We start from the raw sequence: 26,377 nt of genomic DNA on the forward strand, positions 1-26,377 counted from the left end.
GGGATGGTAGGGATACGTTTATAGTAAGGCTTCCCCAGGATTTTTTTTTTTTAAGGTTAGTGTTTGTGACTGAGAGAGTAAGGTGATATACCCTGGTCTAAAATCTGTGAATTGCCCATAGTGGTGCTAGTGTCAGGAAGGGGGAAATTGAGTTTGAGGAATATTGTAGGGAATCCCATGGTTTGAGTGAATGTGATGGATCTGAATTTATTGTGCCGAGGGGATCAATGATAAAGCGTCAATGGTCATTGGGTGACACTCAGGGGCTTCTAAGATCTTTCATCCAGTTTTCACTGGCCCATTGCGAAGAAACAGTTCATACAGTCTACCTAATACAGTTTTTTAAATTGGGCAATAAAAAAAACGGATGCGACACAGATGAAAGACTGTCCATTTCTCACGGATGTAATTTACAGCAATGTATGAATTTAACCTTAAAGTGTAGCTGTCAGCTACCCTACTCCCTCTAAAGCACCACCATGTATAACCTGATTATCCTATATTTTAATAAACCCCTCTCTTTGCTATGAATTATTAGAACAGTAACTTTGAAATTGGGCTCACAGTATGCAAATGAATGGTTTATTGCTACAAGCCAATCCTCCCTCTCTCCTGTGGGCAGGAGCAACGTGATTTACACTAGTGGCGTCACCACCAGCTCTCTGCAAATCTCACACATGCTCGTGATCTTCTCCCTCTCTGGGAATGCGCAAAAAAACCCAGTTGCACATCCCCAAATTCATCAGACCACTGCACGTGCTAGGAGCAATTTATTCATCAATGTATATATAGTAATCGTTGGTGGCATGTGTGGGCTGTAAGACTGGCCTATATAAGCCAAGCTCCTCTATAGCTGAGTCTGGCATCACTGCTGCCTCCCTTGGCATGTGTAGTGTGCCCATGAAACTAGGGGACATAGACCCGGCTTCATTGACCATGCTTAGGAATGTGGAATGTTGCACACATTCTTGAGATTTGCAAAGAGCCGGAAGTGATAGGTTCTGTTAAGGCCCCGTCACACTTAGCGATGCTAAAGTGATCCCGACAACGATACGACCTGTCAGGGATCGTTGCTGCGTCGCCATGTGGTCGCTGGTGAGATGTCAAACTGTGAGATCTCCCCAACGACGCAGCAGCGACCTGTACAACGATGTCACACGGCAGCTATTTCATGACGATTAACAGACCTCAATGAGGGACGTCCTGTCATGAGGTCGTTGGTAAGGTGTCAAACACAGCGATGTGTGCTACCCAGCGGGACCTCAACGATCAATAAAAGGTCCAGGCCATTCCAACACGACCAGCGATCTCACAGCAGGGGCCTGGTCGCTGCTACGTGTCACACATAGCGAGATCGCTATTGAGGTCGCTGTTGCGTCACAAAACTTGTGACTCAGCAGCGATCTCGCTGGCGATCTCGCTGTGTGTGACGGGGGCTTTAGACATCAAATCTAACTTAACCCATTGATTTGTCATGGATCTATTTAGATTTCCACTATGAAGGCTTCTCGCATGTACCACTTGAATTAAATATGTGATTTATCAATGAAAGTGTTAATAGATCTATAGGATTTTCTGTTCCTACCCAGAAGTTTTACAGCTCTTACCTTACTAATGTGAGCAGTGTTAAGGTCTTATGTGTATACTTTTCAGGTATGAAACCACATCTAGTGATGAATCCAGCTCAGATGGAAGTTCATCCACAGAGTCAGATGATGAACGTGAGGAAGAGGAAAACTTAAATGAATGCACCGAAATAATAAAACAGGTTGTAGCAAGTGGACAAACAAAAGGAAGTGGGCCCAAAAGTGATGCTGAGAAGGAAACCGAGAAAGTGGAAATCCGAGAAAGGTACAGTTCTGTCCTGTTAGCGCAGTTGCGATATTCTATTAGATCATTGTCTCCTTTACAGCTTTTTGGATGTCTGTAAAAGCGCAGGATTGTACTTTTATTGTTCATTTGATTAAGTTTGCATTAACTGGTGAAGTCTGTGAGCTGTGTGCACAGTATTTCCGCTGTTACATTTTATAATATATTGTTAGGATTCCTGAAGCGTTAATCTGGTTTGTTTCCTATGCAGATATGAATTTAGTGCGAAGATGCTGTCTGCCTGCAATCTTCTGAAAGAGGCAGTTGATGATCCTCGGGCCTTGGCAAGTAAAGACGTGGTAAGTGCTCTGACTGTCATTACTATACTACTGTCTGAGTAATAATGAATATAACTTTTATTACTGGATGCTGAACGTAAAGATGGCGGCTATTGGAAATTAGATTCTAGTTTAAGCAGAACATTTGCATTATTAGTTACTTTAAAAGTTGTATTTGGCTTTAAAGGGGATCTGTTAGCAGGATTTTGCAACCAAAACTATTTTTCTATGCACATGTAGATCTTTCAAAGACAAGTCGAGCTATACCTTTACATCAGGGGTGGGGAACCTCAGGCACCAGGGCAATTTACTGCCCTCAATGACCTTTTATCAGGCCCCCAAGCAGATTCTCAGGGACCGCATTCTTGGGCAAGGAGCTGTATTTTGAATGCCACAAACTCATTAATTTCTTCTTGCTCTGTTAGCACACACACAGTGTTCACTACTGAACATTTAAGGCAATGCAATGAAAGATTACGTCCTGACACCAGTGCCAGAGTCAGGATGTACTTGGTGGGCAGAGTTTGTACAGCCCCCGAAGGATGGTGTAAATATCCAAATGACCCTTCACAAAAAAAATGATTCCCCACCCCTGCTTTACATGGTTAGTGCATTCCTCTGTTATTGAGAATTGATATGTAATTGAGGCTGAAGTATTTGTACATCTGAAGCCTCTGTCACTCCAGCTCTATCTCCTGCCCAGCATCACCACCTCCTACTTAACACTGTGTTCATGCTGTGTGACTTCAGGCAAAGGATCTGTCAGTCATGCAAGAGGAAGTGGCGCTGGGTAGGGAAAGAGCTGGGGTGACAGAGGCTTCATTTCTGTAATAGTTCTTCAGCTACATTTACATATCAAATCAAACACTGATTTTTCAGTAATGGAGGAACAGACTGGCCATGTAAAATATAGCTGGACTTGGCTTTGCCATAGCTACATGTACATATAAATACGGTAGTTTGGGGGTGAAATCCTGCTGACATATTTCCTTTTAAATATTGTCCTGAGTGTTTAATGCAGCAGCTATACTATACAGGTCTGTGATTTCACAAGTAATTAGTGATGGTATATACAGTTGTGTGAAAGATAGCACAAACACAAAATGCAGTTTTTAAATACAAGTCTTTATTAAGGGAAAAATACATCCTAACGTACAGGGCCCTGTGTGATACCCCCCTTAAAACATAAATTAACAGTGGTTTATCACATCTTTGGGAAGCAGAGTTCAAATTCCCTAGCCACAACCAGGCTTGACAATCAAGAAATCACTTAAATAGCACCTGCCTGACAAAATATAGTAGACCAAAAGATTATCAAAAGCTAAACATCATAACGAAATCCAAAGAAATTCGGAAACCACTGACAAAGTAATTGGGATCTATCAGTATGGAAAAAAGTTATAAAGCCATTTCTAAAACTTTAGGATTTCAGCGAACCACAGTGAGAGCCATTATCCACAAATGGCAAAAACATGGAACAGTGGTGAACCTTCCCAGGAGTGGCCGGACGACCAAAATTACTCCGAGTGGGGGGCGCGGCTATGTAGCCAAAGAAGGAAGACGCACCTTAAGTGAGCTCCACATATCCTGAGCCTATCCTGCCGTTTGGACCTCGTATTAACGGGCGGTATTAATTGGGGCTGGACCCACGTATCCTCAGGAGCCTGGTGAGCCCTCCGGTCAGCTGCTACGAGGCTCTGAGACGCTGGGAGCTGTGGTGACCGGGACGGTCAGAAGACTCCACGTGCAGCAGCGGCCATCTTTGGTGAGCGCGCTTCGGGGGACAGAAGGTGGCGCCGACTTCTATCAGTGCCAGGCTCCCTCTCCCTTGAATCGGCGGCCGCCGGACCTTGGCGGTGAACGCTGCGAGACACCTGCGGGCAGGAGCCAGAAATCCCAAGGCGGCAGGGGACACCTGCAGGGGGCAGCGGCCATCATTACAGCGCGCGCCCTAACAGTAAGGGAAGCGGCGCTCTCTCCATATTCGCGGTGCTGCTTGAAAGGTAAGCACATAACCTGGAAAAACAATAAAGGGGCGGTGTGGTGTGTGCCCTGAAAAATTGGGCCCTACGCCCCCCCTCTCAGATAGACATTTCATCTGCCAGCACCATAATATTAGAGGGATTAATCCCCCATCCCTGCTGTCCCCCCCCCCCCCCTGTGAAGATTGTGAGGCGCAGGTGAACATTGAGCTGCTGCCTTATAATTCTTGGTTCCTTGGCTGCCTGTTCGGTGGCTCTTTTAGAATACAGTCCGGTACTTAAATCTGCTGGGTCCGGGATCAAGGAACAAACTATTATTGCAATTGTGACCTTGTGGAGCCCTTTTAGCTGCCTGCCATGCACCATTCTAAAGGAGCAGGGGCTGCTGATAAGCTAAAGAAATATGCCAGGGACGATCCCTCTGATAATATGCGCACTCTCAGAAACAATCCTGTACAGACCCAACGCAAAGGCCGTCCCTCTGATAGTAATGAGGAGGGAGAACAAGATGATCTGACTCTTAAGCAGGCATCCGAGCAATTAATGCAGGCTATATCCCTCACTAGATCATCTCTTACGGAAAAAATAGAGGACGTTCATACTGAGGTGGGTCGTTTACGACATGATATGCAGGCTATGAGGGGGCGTATTTCGGAGGTGGAAACAAGAGTGTCCCACTTAGAAGACACTATTACTCCTATGGAGGCTAAACTGACAAAAGCTGCTGGCTCCGTAAACGCTTGGAAACAAAAGGCAGATGATTTGGAAAATAGATTGCGCCGCAATAATATTCGTATTATCGGTCTACCGGAGCGTTCGGAGGGTCAGCAACCTGAACAATTTCTAGAAGACTGGCTTAAGACCTCCCTGGTGGACGGATTCTCCTCAACATTCTCAGTGGAGAGGGCCCATAGGGTTCCAACGAGACCTTCTCCCCCTGGAACTCCGCCTCGACCTTTTCTGGCACGTCTCCTTAATTGTAGGGACAGAGACACTGTTCTTCGTCTGGCGCGGCAGAAGGGCCCTATCAAATTTAACAATGCTACTATATCGATTTTTCCGGATTTCTCCATGGAGCTTCAAAAGCAGCGGGCGCGATTCATGGATATCAAGAAACAACTCCGAGATAAGAATGTTATCTACTCCATGCTCTATCCAGCCCGACTCCGCATTGTTCATGAGGGCTCCTCTTTATTCTTTACGGATCCAGCGGAGGTAGCTGAATGGTTGCGATCTCTTAAGAGGTCTAATGGAAAAGACTCATAATTTGGGTTCCTCGTCTAACGGCAAAATAAACGGAGCTCTATGAATGGGTACAAAAGATGTCAACAATACCGGACGCTGGATTCAGTGAGGGTATCCCCTTTTTTCTATTTGACCACAGGAGTATGGGACTTTACTCCTCCATTGTTCAAGTTTTGTTTGGGTTGGTTTTATACACCAGTTTTGATTGTTTGATGTATACGGTCGCCGCCAATACGAATTTTCTGCTCTGTGGGATGTCTCTGAACCTCACCCGGATATTAATATTGTACATTATTTCTCCCTCTGTATATAAATATGGGGTCTGAGACTGTATGTATGACTTGGAATATACGGGGTATTAAAACTCCTCGGAAGAAAATTAAGGTATTTTCGCAGATTAAAAGGTATCGCCCCCATGTCGTAGCACTAGTAGAGACACATTTGACCAGGGATACAGTTCGATGTCTACAGAAGCCGTGGGTACAGTGGTCTCTCCATGCATTCCATACCAGCTACTCAAGAGGGGTTTCTCTACTAATACACAGGGAGGTTAGATGGGAGGCCAGGGAGGCACGACGAGATCCTGAGGGTCGCTTTGTCTTTGTGCATGCATTTATTAATTCGTGTGAATATGTCATATTGTGTGTCTATAACCCTCCTCCTGCTAACATATCAATTGTCCGTATGGCAATGGGCTTCTCCTTAAAATATCCAGATGCGAATGTTATTTGTATGGGTGACTTTAACCTCATTATGGATAACTCCATGGACAGATTGAGATTAGATGACACAGCATCCGGGGAGTCCTTACCTCAGCCCCCTACCCAATTGGCACTATTTATGGAAGGCAGCGGTTGGCTAGATCTATGGAGAGTGAGTCACCCGGAGGATAAGGGGTATACTTGCCATTCATCTACTAGGAGAACTCTATCTCGTATAGATTATATATTTGGATCTAGTGGCCTGGCATTATGGGTGGATAGTATTGAGCATGGCAACAGGGGGATTTCGGACCATAGTCCAATTATTCTAAAACTTAAATATGGGAAATCCAATAATAACAGATCCTGGAAATTGAACCCCTTTTGGATGAAATTAATAGATTCTAGTGATAGGACGATTGATCAGTTAAATTGTTTTGTTCTAACCAATCCGGAACCCCAGAATCTTGGTTTATTTTGGGATACCCTAAAGGCATATTTAAGGGGGTGCCTGTCCTCTACAATCTCTTATATTAAAAGGATAACGACGAGGGAGGATGATGAGATTGAGCAGCGGTTAAAGGACTCGGAGGCCACATATATAGCTAGTCAGACTAGTGGTAATAGGGTTGAGTGGCTCACTTCCCAAAGGTTGTATACCCAGCATGCAGACGTTAAGTCGAAACGTAAATTATTTTTTACCCGTCAGTCATACTTTGAGCTGGGGAATCAGGCCAGTACACTCCTGGCTTTCTTAGTACGCCAACATAACACCTCCAACACAATATTGCAGATTCGTGCACCTGATGGCTCATTGGTGTCCTCCACTGATGAGATATTACAATGTTTTCATGATTATTATAAGTCACTATATAAATCTAGCAGTGGTCTTGACGTCTATGAATGCTTAGATTACTTAGCAGATATAACACTCCCCTCGTTGAGCCCATCCCAACAGGCCTTTATGGATGCTGAGTTTACTCTGGAGGAGGTAGAACAAGCTATAACGGATATGACTGCTGGGAAGGCCCCGGGACCCGATGGGTTTCCCATTGAGTTATATAAGAAATACCGAGAGAAATTGGCACCACTTCTATTGAAGGTACTAAGGGGAATATGGGAGGGGGAGCCTATGCCTGAAACCTTTTATGATGCCAATATTGTTGTGCTCAGGAAAGAGGGGAAGGATCCTCTAGACTGTGGATCGTATCGACCTATATCTCTATTGAACGTAGATTATAAAATTCTTACTAAAATTCTGGCTACTAGGCTGAACACGATCATATTGGATCTTATACACCCAGACCAGACTGGTTTTATGCCAGGGAAAAGTACTTCCATCAATATTAGGCGGGTTCAGTCGGTCATTCAGTATAGCTCTCTAGAACGAGATAATAAGTGGGCACTAGCATCGTTGGACGCGGCTAAGGCTTTTGACTCCCTTGAATGGCCCTTCCTCTTTGCATGTTTGCAGAAGTATGGTTTTGGGAACAAATTTCTGAGAGGGATAGGTACATTATATACGAAACCCAGGGCACGTATGGTTGTGAATAACTCTATTTCTGAGCTTTTTTCTTTACATAGGGGAACTCGTCAGGGATGTCCTCTTTCCCCAGCTCTATTTGCCCTGGCGATAGAAGCTTTAGCAATACGGATGAGGTCCTCCATTGATATCAAGGGAATACGTATTGCGGATCGAACGGACATCATTGGTCTTTATGCTGACGATATGGTGATGTTCATGGATCAAACAGAGGACACATTGCCAAAAGTAATAACGATTATAGATAAATTTAGCAGATTCTCCGGTCTCTATATAAACTGGGATAAGTCTGCCCTGATGCCTCTTTCTCATACCCCAATGGCACGCCTTGAAACTCTCTCGCTGTTACCCACCGTCTCCAATTTTAAATATTTAGGAATTCATATGTCTCAAAGTAGTCAATTCGATTTATAATTTAATATTTACCCATTGTTGGATCTGGTTAAATCCAAGTTTGCTGATTGGGATAAACTTCCACTCTCTGTGGCTGGTCGCATCAATCTGATTAAAATGATACTGCTTCCCAAATTGAGCTACTGCCTTCAACACAGTGCTGTGCCAATACCCAAATCCTTCTTTGCGACCCTAAACTCCCTAATCACATCTTTCATATGGGGGAAGGCTAGGCCCAAACTTAAGTTATCTACTCTGCAGAGACCAAAGCGGGGGGGCGGGGCGGCTTTGCCAGACTTTTACTCATATTATCTTGCCGGGCAGGCTAGGATGATAAATAACTGGATGCCCAATAATTCTAATCCTCTTCCTAACTCAGAGAGCCATCTACTCTATTCTGCCCGAATTGATTGTCCACTGGGGTTTTTGGAGCTGGAGAAGGTTGGTGTTCCTCGCTTGCTGCCTCTGCTCCGGTTGGCACGATCAATATGGGGGCAAATTAAAAAAATCACAAAATTTGTAGATATAGTGGCGGAAATGCCGCTGTGGAATAACAGTTATTTCCCGGGATTGTTAGACCACCCGTCCGCGGATTTTTGGAGATCGCATGGTGTTCTTTCGGTAGGTAATATACATATACAGGGGGTTTTTATGTCCTTTGACCAATTACAAAATACTTATAACATCCCGAGATCCCAATTTTTCCGTTATCTACAGTTAAGGTCAGCCTTTCAATCTCACATGCGGAATGGGGGTGCGGGTCGAGCTATCTCTTCCTTACCTTTAATAGGAATTCTTAATTCACAGGGTCCTCAAGGTCTTATATCCTCTTTATATACATATCTGTTATCCATGGGAGAGGGATCTACTATAGACTTTATTAAAAGGAAATGGGAGGGGCTTCTTCCTGATACACTAGGGGAAGAATGGGAAGATATTTTGGAATCTCCAACTAAAGTCTCCCCATCAATTAATAATAGGATGATTCAATTGTACATCATATACCAATCCTATCTGACCCCGACTCGTCTTTTTAAAATGGGCCGTCTTTACTCGTCAGATTGTCTGAGATGTCATTCTAGCGATGCAGATTTCATTCATATGATCTGGAGGTGCCCTGTTGTTTTTCATTATTGGGGAGAGGTGACAACATTACGGTCATCCTTGTTGTCGATTCCTGTCCCACTTGAGCCTCTGATCTGTTTATTTGGAGTGTGGGATGCTGAAACCTGGGATCATTACACTGGGATTTTTCTGCGAGAGACACTCTTTTTGGCGCGGAAGGTGTTGGCGTTACGATGGATGGGTGGCTCTTGCCCAACTCTTAGAGCTTGGGTGGATTTGGTAAATTCAATTATCCCATATGAACGAACATTATATCAGAATAGAGGATGTCCAAATAAATTTGAGAAAATATGGGGTAGATGGAATTCCTCTCATCACACTTTATAGTCTACACTAATTTAATATCTATGTAAGAAGTAGGGTTCTTGGTTTTGGGGGCATCACTTACAGAGTGAAATTTATGCCGAATTCTCTTTTAAGGCGGCGTACTGTTAGTAGTTAACCCCTTCCCGACCTTTGACGCCACGTAGGCGTCATGAAAGTCGGTGCCAATCCGACCCATGACGCCTATGCGGCGTCATGGAAAGATCGCGTCCCTGCAGACCGGGTGAAAGGGTTAACTCCCATTTCACCCGATCTGCAGGGACAGGGGGAGTGGTAGTTTAGCCCAGGGGGGGTGGCTTCACCCCCTCGTGGCTACGATCGCTCTGATTGGCTGTTGAAAGTGAAACTGCCAATCAGAGCGATTTGTAATATTTCACCCATTATAACGGGTGAAATATTACAATCCAGCCATGGCCGATGCTGAAATATCATCGGCCATGGCTGGAAATACTAGTGTGCCCCCACCCCACCCCTCCGATCGCCCCCCCACCCCCCCGATCTGGCCGGTACACTGCTCCGGCTCCCCTCCATCCAGTGCTCCGCTCCCCCCCGTGCTCGTGTCCGCTCCCCCCGTGCTCCAATCACCCCCCCGTGCTCCAATCACCCCCCCTGCACTCCGATCCACCCCCCCGTGCTCCGTTCCACCCCCCCGTGCTCCATTCCAGCCCCCCCGTGCTCCGTTCCACGCCCCCCGCGCTCCGTTCCACCCCTCCCGCGCTCCGATTCCCCCCCCCGTGCTCCGATCCCCCCCCCCCCCCCGTGGTCCCCCCCCACCCTATCATACTTACCGATCCAGCCGTGGTCCCGTCCGTCTTCTCCCGGGCGCCGCCATCTTCCAAAATGGCGGGCGCATGCGCAGTGCGCCCGCCGAATCTGCCGGCCGGCAGATTCGTTCCAAAGTGCATTTTGATCACTGAGATAGATTATATCTCAGTGATCAAAATAAAAAAAATAATAAATGACCCCCCCCCCTTTGTCACCCCCATAGGTAGGGACAATAAAAAAATAAAGAAATTTTTTTTTTTCCACTAATGTTAGAATAGGGTTAGGGTTAGGGGTAGGGTTAGGGGTAGGGCTAGGGTTAGGGTTAGGGGTAGGGTTAGGGGTAGGGTTAGGGTTAGGAATGTGCACACGTATTCTGGTCCTCTGCGGATTTTTCCGCTGCGGATTTGATAAATCCGCAGTGCTAAACCGCTGCGGATTTATGGCGGATTTACCGCGTTTTTTTCTGCGCATTTCACTGCGGTTTTACAATTGCGATTTTCTATTGGAGCAGTTGTAAAACCGCTGCGGAATCCGCACAAAGAAGTGACATGCTGCGGAATGTAAACCGCTGCGTTTCCGTGCAGTTTTTCCGCAGCATGTGTACAGCGATTTTTGTTTCCCATAGGTTTACATTGAACTGTACACTCATGGGAAACTGCTGCGGATCCGCAGCGTTTTCCGCAGCGTGTGCACATACCTTTGGAATTAGGCTATGTGCACACTGTGCGGATTTGGCTGCGGATTGGCCGCTGCGGATTCGCAGCAGTGTTCCATCAGGTTTACAGTACCATGTAAACATATGAAAAACCAAATCCGCTGTGCCCATGGTGCGGAAAATACCGCGCGGGAACGCTGCGTTGTATTTTCCGCAGCATGTCAATTCTTTGTGCGGATTCCGCAGCGTTTTACACCTGTTCCTCAATAGGAATCCGCAGGTGAAATCCGCACAAAAAACACTGGAAATCCGCGGAAAATCCGCAGGTAAAACACAGTGCCTTTTACCCGCAGATTTTTAAAAAATGGTGCGGAAATATCTCACACGAATCCGCAACGTGGGCACATAGCCTTAGGGTTAGGGTTGGAATTAGGGTTGTGGTTAGGGTTAGGGGTGTGTTGGGGTTAGTGTTGTGGTTAGGGGTGTGTTGGGGTTAGGGTTGTGATTAGGATTATGGCTACAGTTGGGATTAGGGTTAGGGGTGTGTTGGGGTTAGTGTTGGAGTTAGAATTGAGGGGTTACCACTGTTTAGGCACATCAGGGGTCTCCAAACGCAACATGGCGCCACCATTGATTCCAGCCAATCTCGTATTCAAAAAGTCAAATGGTGCTCCCTCACTTCCGAGCCCTGACGTGTGCCCAAACAGTGGTTTACCCCCACATATGGGGTACCAGCATACTCAGGACAAACTGCGCAACAATTACTGGGGTCCAATTTCTCCTGTTACCCTTGTGAATCTAAAAAAATGCTTGCTAAAACATAATTTTTGAGGAAAGAAAAATGATTTTTTATTTTCACGGCTCTGCGTTGTAAACGTCTGTGAAGCACTTGGGGGTTCAAAGTGCTCACCACATATCTAGATAAGTTCCTTGGGGGGTCTAGTTTCTAAAATGGGGTCACTTGTGGGGGGTTTCTACTGCTTAGGCACACCAGGGGCTCTGCAAACGCAACGTGACACCCGCAGACCATTCCATCAAAGTCTGCATTTCAAAAGTCACTACTTCCCTTCTGAGCCCCGACGTGTGCCCAAACAGTGGTTTACCCCCACATATGGGGTATCAGCGTACTCAGGAGAAACTGGACAACAACTTTTGGGGTCCAATTTCTCCTGTAACCCTTGGGAAAATAAAAAATTCTGGGCTAAATAATTATTTTTGAGGAAAGAAAACGTATTTATTATTTTCACGGCTCTGCATTATAAACTTCTATGAAGCACTTGGGGGTTCAAAGTGCTCACCACACATCTAGATAAGTTCCTTTCAGGGTCTAGTTTCCAAAATGGGGTCACTTGTGGGGGGTTTCTACTGTTTAGGCACATCAGGGGCTCTGCAAACGCAACGTGACGCCCGCAGAGCATTCCATCAAAGTCTGCATTTCAAAACGTCACTACTTCAATTCCAAGCCCCGGCATGTGCCCAAACAGTAGTTTACCCCCACATATGGGGTATCACCGTACTCAGGAGAAACTGGACAACAAATATTGGGGTCAAATTTCTCCTGTTACCCTTGGGAAAATTAAAAAATTCTGGGCTAAATAATTATTTTTGAGGAAAGAAAACGTATTTATTATTTTCACGGCTCTGCATTATAAACTTCTATGAAGCACTTGGGGGTTCAAAGTGCTCACCACACATCTAGATAAGTTCCTTTGGGGGTCTAGTTTCCAAAATGGGGTCACTTGTGGGGGGTTTCTACTGTTAAGCCACATCAGGGGCTCTGCAAACGCAACGTGACGCCCACAGAGCATTCCATCAAAGTCTGCATTTCAAAACGTCACTACTTCACTTCCGAGCCCCGGCATGTGCCCAAACAGTGATTTACCCCCACATATGGGGTATCAGCGTACTCAGGAGAAACTGGACAACAACTTTTGGGGTCAAATTTCTCCTGTTACCCTTGGGAAAATAAAAAATTGCAGGCTAAAAGATCATTTTTGAGAAAATAATTTTTTTTTTTATTTTCATGGCTCTGCGTTATAAACTTCTGTGAAGCACTTGGGGGTTCAAAGTCCTCACCACACATCTAGATTAGTTCCTTTGGGGGTCTAGTTTCTAAAATGGTGTCATTTCTGGGGGATCTCCAATGTTTAGGCACACAGGGGCTCTCCAAACGTGACATGGTGTCCGCTAATGATTGGAGCTAATTTTCCATTTAAAAAGCCAAATGGCGTGCCATCCCTTCCGAGCCCTGCCGTGCGCCCAAACAGTGGTTTACCCCCACATATGGGGTATCAGCGTACTCAGGACAAACTGGACAACAATATTTGGGGTCCAATTTCTCCTATTATCCTTGGCAAAATAGGAAATTCCAGGCTAAAAAATCATTTTTGAGGAAAGAAAAATTATTTTTTATTTTCATGGCTCTGCGTTATAAACTTCTGTGAAGCACCTGGGGGTTTAAAGTGCTCAATATGCATCTAGATAAGTTCCTTGGGGGGTCTAGTTTCCAAAATGGGGTCACTTGTGCGGGAGCTCCAATGTTTAGGCACACAGGGGCTCTCCAAACGCGACATGGTGTCCGCTAACAATTGGAGCTAATTTTCCATTCAAAAAGTCAAATGGCGCGCCTTCTCTTCCGAGCCCTGCCGAGTGCCCAAACAGTGGTTTACCCCCACATATGAGGTATCGGCGTACTCGGGAGAAATTGCCCAACAAATTTTATGATCCATTTTTTCCTACTGCCCATGTGAAAATGAAAAAATTGAGGCGAAAAGAATTTTTTTGTGAAAAAAAATTACTTTTTCATTTTTACAGATCAATTTGTGAAGCACCTGAGGGTTTAAAGTGCTCACTAGGCATCTAAATTAGTTCCTTGGGGGGTCTAGTTTCCAAAATGGGGTCACTTGTGGGGGAGCGCCAATGTTTAGGCACACAGGAGCTATCCAAACGCGACATGGTGTCCGCTAACGATGGAAATAATTTTTCATTCAAAAAGTCAAATGGCGCTCCTTCCCTTCCGAGCCTTACCATGTGCCCAAACAGTGGTTTACCTCCACATGTGAGGTATTGGTGTACTCAGGAGAAATTGCCCAACACATTTTAGGATCCATTTTATCCTGTTGCCCATGTGAAAATGAAAAAATTGAGGCTAAAAGAATTTTTTTGTGAAAAAAAAGTACTTTTTCATTTTTACGGATCAATTTGTGAAGCACCTGGGGGTTCAAAGTGCTCACTATGCATCTAGATAAGTTCCTTGGGGCGTCTAGTTTCCAAAATGGGGTCACTTGTGGGGGAGCTCCAATTTTTAGGCACACGGGGGCTCTCCAAACGTGACATGGTGTCCGCTAAAGAGTGGAGCCAATTTTTGATTCAAAAAGTCAAATGGCGCTCCTTCCCTTCCAAGCCCTGCCGTGCGCCAAAACAGTGGTTTACCCCCACATATGAGGTATCAGCGTACTCAGGACAAATTGGACAACAACTTTCGTGGTTCAGTTTCTCCTTTTACCATTGGGAAAATAAAAAAATTGTTGCTAAAAGATAATTTTTGTGACTAAAAAGTTAAATGTTCATTTTTTCCTTCCATGTTGCTTCTGCTGCTGTGAAGCACCTGAAGGGTTAATAAACTTCTTGAATGTGGTTTTGAGTACCTTGAGGGGTGCAGTTTTTAGAATGGTGTCACTTTTGGGTATTTTCAGCCATATAGACCCCTCAAACTGACTTCAAATGTGAGGTGGTCCCTAAAAAAAATGGTTTTGTAAATTTCGTTGTAAAAATGACAAATCGCTGGTCGAATTTTAACCCTTATAACTTCCTAACAAAAAAAAAATTTGTTTCCAAAATTGTGCTGATGTAAAGTAAACATGTGGGAAATGTTATTTATTAACTATTTTGTGTCACATATCTCTCTGGTTTAACAGAATAAAAATTCAAAATGTGAAAATTGCGAAATTTTCAAAATTTTCGCCAAATTTCCGTGTTTATCACAAATAAATGCAGAATTTATTGACCTAAATTTACCACTAACATGAAGCCCAATATGTCACGAAAAAACAATCTCAGAACCGCTAGGATCCGTTGAAGCGTTCCTGAGTTATTACCTCATAAAGGGACACTGGTCAGAATTGCAAAAAACGGCAAGGTCTTTAAGGTCAAAATAGGCTGGGTCTTGAAGGGGTTAATGTAGTTAACGTTACATAATAGGAGATTTATAGGATGTTAATGATTGACATACACCATTTGTCATTTTTTTTTTTTTTGTAATACTCCTGAAGTGACGATGCATTGTGATTATTTGTAAATGATGGACATGAATGCAAATGTGTGTATTAGTTGATTTATTCTGCAATTAATAAACGAATTAAAAAAAAAAAAAATTACTCCGAGTGCAGCGACAACTTATCCAAGACGTCACAAAAGACCCCATAAAAACATCCAAAGAACATCAGACCTTACTTACCTCTGTTAAGTTCAGTGTTCATGATTCCACCATAAGAAAGAGACTGGGCAAAAGTGGCCTGCATTGCAGAGTTCTAAGACGAAAACCACTGCTGAGCAATAAGAACATAAAGACTTGTCTAAGTTTTGCCAGAAAACATTTTGTTGATGCCCAAGACTTTTGGAAGAATACTCTGGAATGACGAGACAAAAGCTGAACTTTTTGGAAGGTGAATGTCCCATTACATCTGGCATAGAAGTAACAATTTAAAAAAAAGAACATCATACCAACAGTAAAATGTGGTGGTAGTGTGATGGTCTAGGACTGTTTTGCTGCTTCAGGATCTGGAAGACATGTTGTGGTAAATGGAATCATGACTTCTGCTGTCAACCAAAAACTCCTGAAGGAGAATGTCCAGCCATCTGTTCGTGACCTCAGGCCACTTGGGTTACGCAGCAGGACAATGATGTAAACGCACCAGTAAGTCTTCCTCTGAATGGCTTAAGAAAAACAAAACTAAGACTTTGGAGTGGCCTAGTCAAGTCCTGACCTTAATCCTATTGAGATGCTGTGGCATGACCTTAAAAAGGCGATTCATGCTCGGAAACCCACCAATGTGGCTGAATTAGAACAATTCTGCAATATGAGTGGGCCACAATTCCTCCAGAGCGTTGTAAAAGACTCATTGCTAGATATCACAAATGATTGATTGCATTTGTTGCAGCCAAGGGTGGCCCAACCAGTTATTAGGTTTAGAGGCAATCACTTTTGCACACAGAGCCCTGTAGGTTTGGATTTCTCTTTCCCTTAATAATAAAGACCTTCATTTATAAATTGCATTTTGTTTACTTGTTATTTTTGTTTAATCTTTAAATTTGTTTGGTGATCTGAAACGTGTGTGACAAACAAGCAAAAGAATAGGAAATCGGGGGGGCAAACACTTTCACACAACTGTAGCTAGTGGGTATGCATTAAATAGCCTTCTGCTCCGTATTATTGTAGACATGTCAAAATATGCATAAGTGTTATAAAGGTTAACAACGGTACAGCCTTCCCCATGTTCTGTGCCCTGCTGCCTCCTGTTACCTCCTGTTAGCTGGGTATAATGAGCCACCTTTTGGGCTCTTTACATAGTAATTACTAGTACAGCAGGTTTTATCTATACCATTGTATGAGAACCAGTGCACAATATTATTCATTACAAGTGCTTATTACATGACTGTATTACGTGAAGGAAGTCTCTCCATTATTAATTGTAAGGTGTGCCACTGGTGAGAACGTAAAAATATTGCACCCTATACTCGACCTGCTCTGCCCTAATTATATGATGAGAACTGTTAATAACATCATTTTGCTGCAATAAAGTTGCTTTCTGTAAAAATGATTGTAAATGACTGAATTGAGTACTTTGTTGGCAGAAGCAGTGCTTGAATACTATACAAAATGAATGGTTCCGCGTGTCAAGTCAGAAATCTGCCATTCCAGCCATGGTAGAGGATTACATTGCAGCGTTTAAAGAGCTTTCTCACGCTGTCCTTCGCTACATCATCAACATGGCAGATGGCAATGGGAACACCGCACTTCACTACAGCGTATCCCATTCCAATTTTGAGATTGTCAAACTATTGCTGGATGCAGGTAAGGCAATTTATCATTCCCGATATACAGGAGCAAAGCCTGGCCACAGTGCTGTGTGTGACGAGAAGTACTTGGCTACAGCATGTTATTTGGCTTATTAAGGAAATGCCAATAAAATGCCATAGTGATGACCAGCAAGTATGCTTCTCCTTACATGGATTTCAGAGCAGCGCTTACAGGAAAATAATGTCCGAAAGCTGGAAAGCAGTTTGGAGAGCTAGTCTGGCTATGCAGATAACACCGTGCAATGTTAAAGACCACACAATGCTGTCTTATCACTGATTTACCATGTGCTTGTGAGGACAGCAAGATGATTACAGAAGATTTCTGTGTGATAGGATATAGAAAAACATTATTTTTCGGCTGTGATGCTCAGTCTGTATTTCTTTTGTATGTATGAGAGCAGCATTGTCCAGTTTATAAGACAAGTACTGTTCCATTTAGAAGAATAACAGCAAGCTGGAATGACTGAATGAGCTAATGTTCTCTGTTTCTTATGACTTCATGTGTACTAGAATGGTTTCTTTCTTAACAGATGTGTGTAACGTAAACCATCAGAATAAGGCCGGATACACTCCTATCATGCTCGCTGCCCTGGCAGCTGTGGAGGCCACCAAAGACATGCAAGTGGTGGAGGAACTGTTCAGTTGTGGAGATGTCAATGCCAAAGCCAGTCAGGTATGTGCCGTAGAGTGCAAGGAAATACTCCATGTGAGTAGAAACATCCTGCCCTTTCACTATTCCTTTTAGCCCCCACAGACCAACGTTCAGATTGGACCAGTTTCTGCTTTCTCAGGATGTAGATACTGTTGAAGGAAGGAGTAGTCTGCTCTCTTTTCCACCATTTAGCCTATTTGACTGGGTGTGATGGGATCATACTGTGTGGGTCATCATTCTGTGTTTGGGGGCTGTGCGATCATACTGTGTATATGGGATTGTGCGGGCCATCATAAGGTGCTGGGGGGGGGGACTCCACTCTGTATATGAAGCTGTGGGGGTCCTCATTCTTTGTTGTGGAATCATATTTTTCTGGGAGTTGTGGGAGGATATGGGGGATCATACTGGTGTGTGCAAAAAAGGTCATATACAGACTCTGGAATAATGGTTATATGTGAACATGTAATCCCTTATAAACAATTTTAATTTAAAAGTATTAAAAAACACATCTACCCAGTGTAACAAACAAATGGTTAAAACATGACCATGGACCAAGATGATAAGAGTATCTTCAGAGGCCCTACAATAGTCCTCTACACGGTTCATCAGGCGGAACGGGAAAACGCATTGAGGCGCAGCCTTCTCTATAGGTCTCCTATTGGTTATATGAGTTTGCACCATACTGTATCTGTGTTTTTGAGCATTGTCTATGGTGGACTTAGTTACCATTCCTGACCTCATTATCATGCTAACGGCCAGCAAAAGGTAATATTGGCAAGGGAAAGATCACTCATTCTTGCCTTTAAGCGTTGTCACGGGGACGGATGAATACTTCATTTCTATGCTTTCTATCGTTACTGTATCTACATAACCCACAGAGAACCCCCAGGAGATTGAACATTTATCTGCATAAGGTATTATTTCTTTGGGAATATTTCATTTCTTATCTTTTATCTATAGGTTTTCCCACCTGCTTATTATAAAGGATATCTAGGGAAGACAGGGATAGTCTTCGTTGACTGAGGGCGCCAAAAAATTGTGCTCTTAAGGTACCCACCTCCACTGCTAGGCAGGAGTCATTGAGGACTATTGTAGGGTCTTTGTAGATCCTGTGTTATCATCTTGGTCCATGCTCACATTGTCATGGTTTTTTTAACCATTTGTTTGTTACACTGGGTAGGTGTGTTTTTTAATACTTTATAAATGAAAGTCGATCATACTGTTGTGGTATTTGGGAGGATCATACTGTGTGGGGGGACTGTGGGGTATCATACTATGTGTGGGGAGTTGTACAACAATTATACCGTGGTGGGGGTTTTAGGGAAATCATACTGTTTTGGAGGGAGCTGTTGATCATGGTACAAGAGCTGAAGAAAGTATCAGTATGATTTACTGCTTTTTATAAACTTTACATTAAGCATCAAATTATATGGTTTTGATCTGCTCCATAGTAATAAAATTAATATGATAAAACAATACGTTAATATTATTAATATTGAACAGAATTAATTTTAGCGTGTTAGTCCAGGCCTGCTCTAGTGTATTCATTGATACCTCAATGTAAGATTTTAGGTCCCATGTTTGTGCAAACACTGATATCCATGTATTTTGTTACAGGCCGGCCAGACAGCTCTAATGCTGGCAGTCAGTCATGGCAGGATAGACATGGTCAGAGCCCTCTTGGTCTGTAGGGCAGACGTGAACATCCAGGATGATGAAGGCTCCACAGCTCTAATGTGTGCAAGCGAGCATGGGCATGTGGAGATAGTCAAGCTGCTACTGGCCCAGGCAGGCTGCAATGCTGCGCTGGAGGACAATGTAAGTTAGTTCATCCAAAGTTTCTAATTTCCTCCTTTATTATGATAAGGAATAATGGATGAAAAAATCTAACTGAAAGTAGCTGTAGATCGTGGGACACTGAGCAACTATAGTCCTAGAGCTTCTGCGTAATTGCTGATCACTGTCAGAAGTTTGATTGCAAAAAAGCAGTCCTATTACATTGTCACCCATTACCATTGTTGAGCATCTATTGTGTGTCAAATGTTCGCTCTCATCCAGGAATGGAAACAGCTCTGTGCTCGTAGAAGGTAGTCCTGAACACAGGATCATACATGGGTATAATGTGTGCACACATTGCTTATAGTGTCTGTGGATGGTGAATTGATTTGGATGTCATGAAGACAAATTGTAATTTACTCTGGATGACTGGGGAGCTGTTCACAATTTTAGGGTTGTACTTATTATTATTATTCTTTGCTTGTATAGCCATCATATCGCTGTCCCCAATGGGGTTCACAACCTAAATTCCCTATCATTGTGTCTTTGGAGTGTGGGAGGAAAGCTGAGTACCCAGAGAAAACCCACACAAACACGGGGAGAACATACAAAGTCCTTGCAGATGTTGTCCTAGGTGGGATTTGAATTCAGGATCCAAGTGTTAGCCACTGAGCCACCGTGCTGCCCAGTACTGATTTTATACAAGCTAATAAATGCATCTACATAGAGGGCAGCTGAGAAAATACTGCAAGTGTGGTCCTACAGGCCAGGCCGTCCAACACATGCAGTGTCAGTAGATGGGCACAGTCATGTATGGTAACAGCTTGTGTTATACAGATTACAAACCATATGCTTCTTTTAACCAAATCCTAAAGTATAAAGATCTTTGCACTGATTTGTTCCTAGGATGGCAGCACGGCCTTGTCTATTGCCTTAGATGCTGGTCATAAGGATATTGGAGTCCTTCTGTACGCCCACGTTAATTTTTCAAAAGCCCCATCACAAGTAAGTAGAATTGTACAATGCATATGTGTCAGATATAGATAATTTCATGTCTGGTCTCTTTGGTGATATGTCATGTTATACAGTATATGAATAATAATTTCTGTTGGGTTGTTTTTCCTCTTGTGAGCACTGAAAATGCTGAGAACAGTAAAGCAGAGAATTTCTATAAAATAAAAACCTTGATTCCACTTTCTTAACTTCCCTCTGTAGGGGACGCCCAGGCTGGGCAAGAAGCTCCCACCGAGTCCAACACAGAGAAGTCCATTTGACAGTTAATGTGGAGACTGTAATCCTTTTTGCCACCTCGGAGCTGCTGCTAACCATTACTGTGTCTAATGACAGATTCTGAATGTACTTTGTGCCTGATTATACCAGCAGACTTAGGAACAGTTGCAACATACGGGCTACTTGAAGGCCCTGGAGTTTGCTACCTGGATCAAAGCTGGAGCAGTGGAGTGTAAGCTTCGAGTTACTGAGACTACTCTATATAGGTGGGGATTCTGGATCCAGTCAGCAAGGCTATGACACACTACAGGCTACGTCTAGCAATAAGCATGTGGTTCCCCTGTTACAGAGTGCCATAGTGCCTTCTGCATTGTTCTGGGTACAATGTCCTCTCCCTACTTTCTGAACCCCATTGTGAACAGTGTGCCGGAATGTCCCCACATGCGGCCCCTGAGCTGGCTCGCTGGCTATAAGCTGTCAAGTAAGTGTAAAAGCCCTCAGTAGATCTGAACGGACTAAGTAAAGTCGTCCGCCTGACTTCATGTGTTATGTAACTTTTATATTAAAGGCTATGTTATCTACAAATGTTAAGAAATTCAGTATTGGCTGTATATTTTATAATCTGTAAAAGAAGAATATGGTACATGACCTGAGGACATGTACTCAATATATATTTATGTATGTATTTTTAAGTGTCTCGTACTATGCATTAATATCTGTAAATGGTATAAAAATCACAGATCTTGGTCACGCAGTCTGTATGTCTAGTGATAAGGAAACAAGCTGTTCTCGTCCCAGCATATTTATATATTAGGCTGCCTTTCCTCTTTTAGACTTGGATGTTTTTAAGCGTTTGAAGTGCCTTAGACTCTTGCCATATTTTCTCAATAAACTTTCATCATGTGGTTTTTATTCAATACACTACTTTATTAGTTTCACACCGGGGGCTTTACCAAGCATTTTAAATCTTCTAAAGTGGTAGAATATTTTATTTATTGTGCTCCCTTATAGAACGCTATTAAGTCCACAGCGCTTTACAGACATTATCGGAGGACACCCAATGATCCAGAGGATGGACGGGACAGCGTGCAGATTTAGTGATGTCTTCTACATTTTCTCTGCATAGCAACATTCTCAACCAACCTGGATGGGCAGGAAACCACAGCACTGCCCCATCTATGTAGTTCCTTGCACAGTAGGTGGCCAGGGCACCGCTGGGGAGGGGCTGTAACGTTATAACCATATTACTCCCTGTTCATTCTCAAGATCAGTAAGAATGCCAGTGGTCAAAAAGTAATGGCATATTCTACCAGTATACCTATATTTAATATGGACGTAATACCCATAGAAGTATTGCTACATAAGGAAACTAATCTGTTTCTCTACGTATATATAGGGTAATGTTTCTACTTGTGGAGAGTGGCATGTCAAGCATGACATGTCAGAGTGAGGAGAATTAAAAGCCATGCATGCTCCTTTGAGAAATTAAATTGACAATTCTGGTTTTGCTTTTATCCGAAGTCCTATTGCAAGGCTCTTTGAAGAGTTGATACTGACATTTAGGATCGCTGCTTCCAGTAGGTAGTGCTAGAGTTCAAGCCCTCTTCCTCTCTGAAGAGACAATTTGCATATCTACATATGTATAAAACAAAAAATGATCCCTAATGGGGGGTGAAGTGTATCCCATGTGTACATGTAACAGCAGAACAAAGTGAAGGTTCTGGAGTGGCCATCTCAGTCTCCTGACCTCAATATCATTGAGCCACTCTGGGGAGATCTCAAGCGCACAAATTATGCTAGACAGCCGAGGAATTTACAGGAACTGGGAGGCTATTTGCCAAAAAGAGTGGACAATTTTACCATCTGAGAAAATAAGGAACCTCATCCACAACTACCACAAAAGACTTCAAGCTGTCATTGATGTTAGAAGGGGCAATACACTGTATTAACCCCTTCCTGACATCCAACGTACCATCCTGTCGAGGTGACCTAGGCCCGTATGACCATTGACGGGATAGTACGTCAGATGTGCACACAGGGGGAGCGCCGGCCGATCGAGGCCGGCTGCCAGATGATTATCACAGCTGACACCCGGCACTATGTGTCAGGAGCAGTCACGGACTGCTCCTGGAATTTTAACCCCCGAAATACTGAAATCAAACAAGATCGCAGCATTCCGGTGGCATAGGGAAGCATCATGCAGGGAGGGTGCTCCATACGTGCTTCACTGAGACCCTCAGAACAACGTGATGTGATTGCGTTGTTCCGAGGGTCTCCTCCCTGCAAGCCCCCGGATCCAAGATGGCCGTGGGGTCCTTCCAGGTCCTGCAGGGAGGTGGCTTCTCAGTGCTTGCTGAGAGCAGGTGAAAGCAAGCCTCCTTAACTGCCTGTCAGATCGCTGATCTGACACAGCGCTCTGTAAAGTGTCAGATCAGCGATTTCACATTATACAGTGATGTCCCATCCTAGAACAATGTAAAAAAAAAATATTAACATGTGTAAAAATATATTTTTTTTAATTCCTAAATAAAGAAAAAATATATATATTTTTCCAAAAAAACATTTCTTTATGTAAATAGAAAAACAATAAAAGTGCACATATTTAATATCACCGTGTCCGTAACGACCTGATCCAAAAGTATCCCAAGGAGACCAGATGATTTTACTCTCAACGGCTTCATTGTTTAAAGCCGTGCAACATTCAAAATTTCTAATATCTTTGATCCCAGTGTATAGGTCAGGTAAGGACGAAGGAGAAGTTTGTCTCCAGTGAGAGGCTAATAAACATCTTGCAGCCGTCAATATAATATAATATATATATGCAAGAGGAGTCTAATAGTTAGGCCGGGGTCACACTAGCGATTACCTAGTATTCATCTATGGGGAAGCTCACATTACCGTCTTTTTACTCAGCCGTATTATATGTGCAAGTGAAATCGCAGCATGCTACTATTGTCACCGACACACGGCCGAGTCTCAGCTCACACTCGCCCATATAAGCCTATGGGTGCGAGTGAGACAATGCACATCACTCGGATATCATCTGAGTTATGTGCGATATACACTGACCCCGGCAATGGAGGAGATGGAGAAATGAATTTCTCCGCCTCCTCTGCAGCTGTGCTCCAATCCGCTGTGTGCGAGAGGTTCAGAGCACAGACGCAGGACACTCTGCTCCCACTCGCTGCAGAGCAGGAGTCGAGGGTCATTAACCCCTTTCTGCCATTGGACGTACTATTCCGTCCATGTGGGGTGGGCCCTACTTCCCAAGGACGGAATAGCACGTCCAGGGCACTAAGTGCCAGGAGCAGTCATGGACCGCCCCTGGCACATTAACCCCTGGCACACCACGATCAAACATGATCTCGGTGTGCCGGCGGTACAGGGAAGCATTGCGCATGGAGGGGGCTCCCTGCGGGCTTCCCTGAAACCCCCGCAGCAACGCGATGTGATCGCGTTGCTGCGAGGGTCTCCTTGCCTCCCTCCCTGCTCCAGGCCCGGATCCAAGATGGCCGCGGCATCCGGGTCCTGCAGGGAGGGAGGTGGCTTCACAGAACCTGCTCAGAGCAGGCACTGTGAAGCCTGCAGTGCTCTCAGACAGATCGGTGATCTGACAGAGTGCTGTGCAAACTGTCAGATCACCGATCTGTGATGTGTCCCCCCTGGGACAAAGTAAAAAAGTTAAAAAAAAAAATTTCCACACGTGTAAAAAATAAAATTCCTAAATAATGAAAAAATATATATATATTGTTCCCATAAATTCATTTCTTTATCTAAATAAAAAAAAAAACAATAAAAGTACACATATTTAGTATCGCCGCGTCCGTAACGACCCAACCTATAAAACTGTCCCACTAGTTAACCCCTTCAGTAAACACCGTAAGAAAAGAAAAAAAGAGGCAAAAAACAACGCTTTATTATCATACCGCCGAACAAAAAGTGGAATAACACGCCATCAAAAAGACATATATAAATAACCATGGTACCGCTGAAAGCGTCACCTTGTACCGCAAAAAACGAGCCGCCACACAGCATCATCAGCAAAAAAATAAAAAAGTTATAGTCCTCAGAATAAAGTGATGCAAAAATAATTATTTTTCTATAAAATAGTTTTTATCGTATAAAAGCGCCAAAACATAAAAAATGATATAAATGAGGTATCACTGTAATCGTACTGACCCGAAGAATAAAACTGCTTTATCAATTTTACCAAACGCGGAACGGTATAAACGCCTCCCCCAAAAGAAATTCATGAATAGCTGGTTTTTGGTCATTCTGCCTCACAAAAATCGGAATAAAAGCGATCAAAAAATGTTACGTGCCCGAAAATGTTACCAATAAAAGCGTCAACTCGTCCCGCAAAAAACAAGACCTCACATGACTCTGTGGACCAAAATATGGAAAAATTACAGCTCTCAAAATGTGGTGACACAAAAAATATTTTTTGCAATAAAAAGCATCTTTTATTGTGTGACGGCTGCCAATCATAAAAATCCGCTAAAAAACCCGCTATAAAAGTAAATCAAACCCCCCTTCATCATGCCCTTAGTTAGGGAAAAATTAAAAAATTAAAAAAATGTATTTATTTCCATTTTCCCATTAGGGCTAGGGTTGGGGCTAGGGTTAAGGCTACAGTTAGGGTTGGGGCTAAAGTTAGGGTTGGGGCTAAAGTTAGGGTTAGGGTTTGGATTACATTTACGGTTGGGAATAGGGTTGGGGTTAGGGGTGTGTCAGGGTTAGAGGTGTGGTTAGGGTTACTGTTGGGATTAGGGTTAGGGGTGTGTTTGGATTAGGGTTTCAGTTATAATTGGGGGGTTTCCACTGTTTAGGCACATCAGGGGCTCTCCAAACGCGACATGGCGTCCGATCTCAATTCCAGCCAATTCTGCGTTGAAAAAGTAAAACAGTGCTCCTTCCCTTCCGAGCTCTCCCGTGTGCCCAAACAGGGGTTTACCCCAACATATGGGGTATCAGCGTACTCAGGACAAATAGGACAACAACTTTTGGGGTCCAATTTCTCCTGTTACCCTCGGGAAAATACAAAACTAGGGGCTAAAAAATAATTTTGGGGGGAAATTTTTTATTTTTATTTTCATGGCTCTGCATTATAAACTGTAGTGAAACACGTGGGGGTTCAAAGTTCTCACAACATATCTAGATAAGTTCCTTGTGGGGTCTAGTTTCCAATATGGGGTCACTTGTTGGGGGTTTCTACTGTTTAGGTACATTAGGGGCTCTGCAAACGCAATGTCACGCCTGCAGACCAATCCATCTAAGTCTGCATTCCAAATGATGCTCCTTCCCTTCCGAGCTCTGCCATGCACTCAAACGGTGGTTCCCCCCCACATATCGGGTATCAGCGTACTCAGGACAAATTGGACAACAATATTTAGGGTCCAATTTCTCCTGTTACCCTTGGAAAAATACAAAACTGGGGGCTAAAAAATAATTTTTGTGGAAAAAAAATTTTTTTTTATTTGTGCGGCTCTGCGTTATAAACTGTAGTGAAACACTTGGGGTTTCAAAGCTCTCACATCACATCTAGATGAGTTCCTTAGGGGGTCTACTTTCCAAAATGGTGTCACTTGTGGGGGGTTTCTACTGTTTAGGTACATTAGGGGCTCTGCAAAGGCAATGTGACGCCTGCAGACCATTCCATCTAAGTCTGCATTCCAAATGGCGCTCCTTCCCTTCCGAGCCCTCCCATGTGCCCAAACGGTGGTTCCCCCCCACATATGGGGTATCAGCACACTCAGGACAA

At 43.7% G+C, this 26,377-nt stretch overlaps 1 protein-coding gene across 8 annotated transcripts in view; it reads left to right on the top strand.

Moving 5' to 3' along the window:
- The window catches only part of KANK1 (KN motif and ankyrin repeat domains 1), a 421,162-nt gene extending 399,629 nt beyond the window's left edge, over window positions 1–21,533 (top strand). For 6 of the 8 annotated variants that reach the window (XM_069763873.1, XM_069763865.1, XM_069763881.1 and 3 more), the window contains 7 exons: window positions 1,654–1,851; window positions 2,081–2,168; window positions 16,734–16,953; window positions 17,489–17,631; window positions 19,228–19,428; window positions 20,293–20,391; window positions 20,602–21,533. In XM_069763873.1, the coding sequence (XP_069619974.1) occupies window positions 1,654–1,851; window positions 2,081–2,168; window positions 16,734–16,953; window positions 17,489–17,631; window positions 19,228–19,428; window positions 20,293–20,391; window positions 20,602–20,667 (1,015 nt within the window). In that variant the 3' untranslated portion in view covers window positions 20,668–21,533. The remainder of the gene's footprint in view (window positions 1–1,653; window positions 1,852–2,080; window positions 2,169–16,733; window positions 16,954–17,488; window positions 17,632–19,227; window positions 19,429–20,292; window positions 20,392–20,601) is intronic. The other 2 variants (XM_069763889.1, XM_069763925.1) reach the window with 1 other exon arrangement.
- The last annotated feature ends 4,844 nt before the right edge of the window (window positions 21,534–26,377 follow it).

This window comes from Ranitomeya imitator, chromosome 1 (assembly GCF_032444005.1).
Source record: "Ranitomeya imitator isolate aRanImi1 chromosome 1, aRanImi1.pri, whole genome shotgun sequence".
Classification (NCBI taxonomy): Eukaryota; Metazoa; Chordata; class Amphibia; order Anura; family Dendrobatidae; genus Ranitomeya; species Ranitomeya imitator.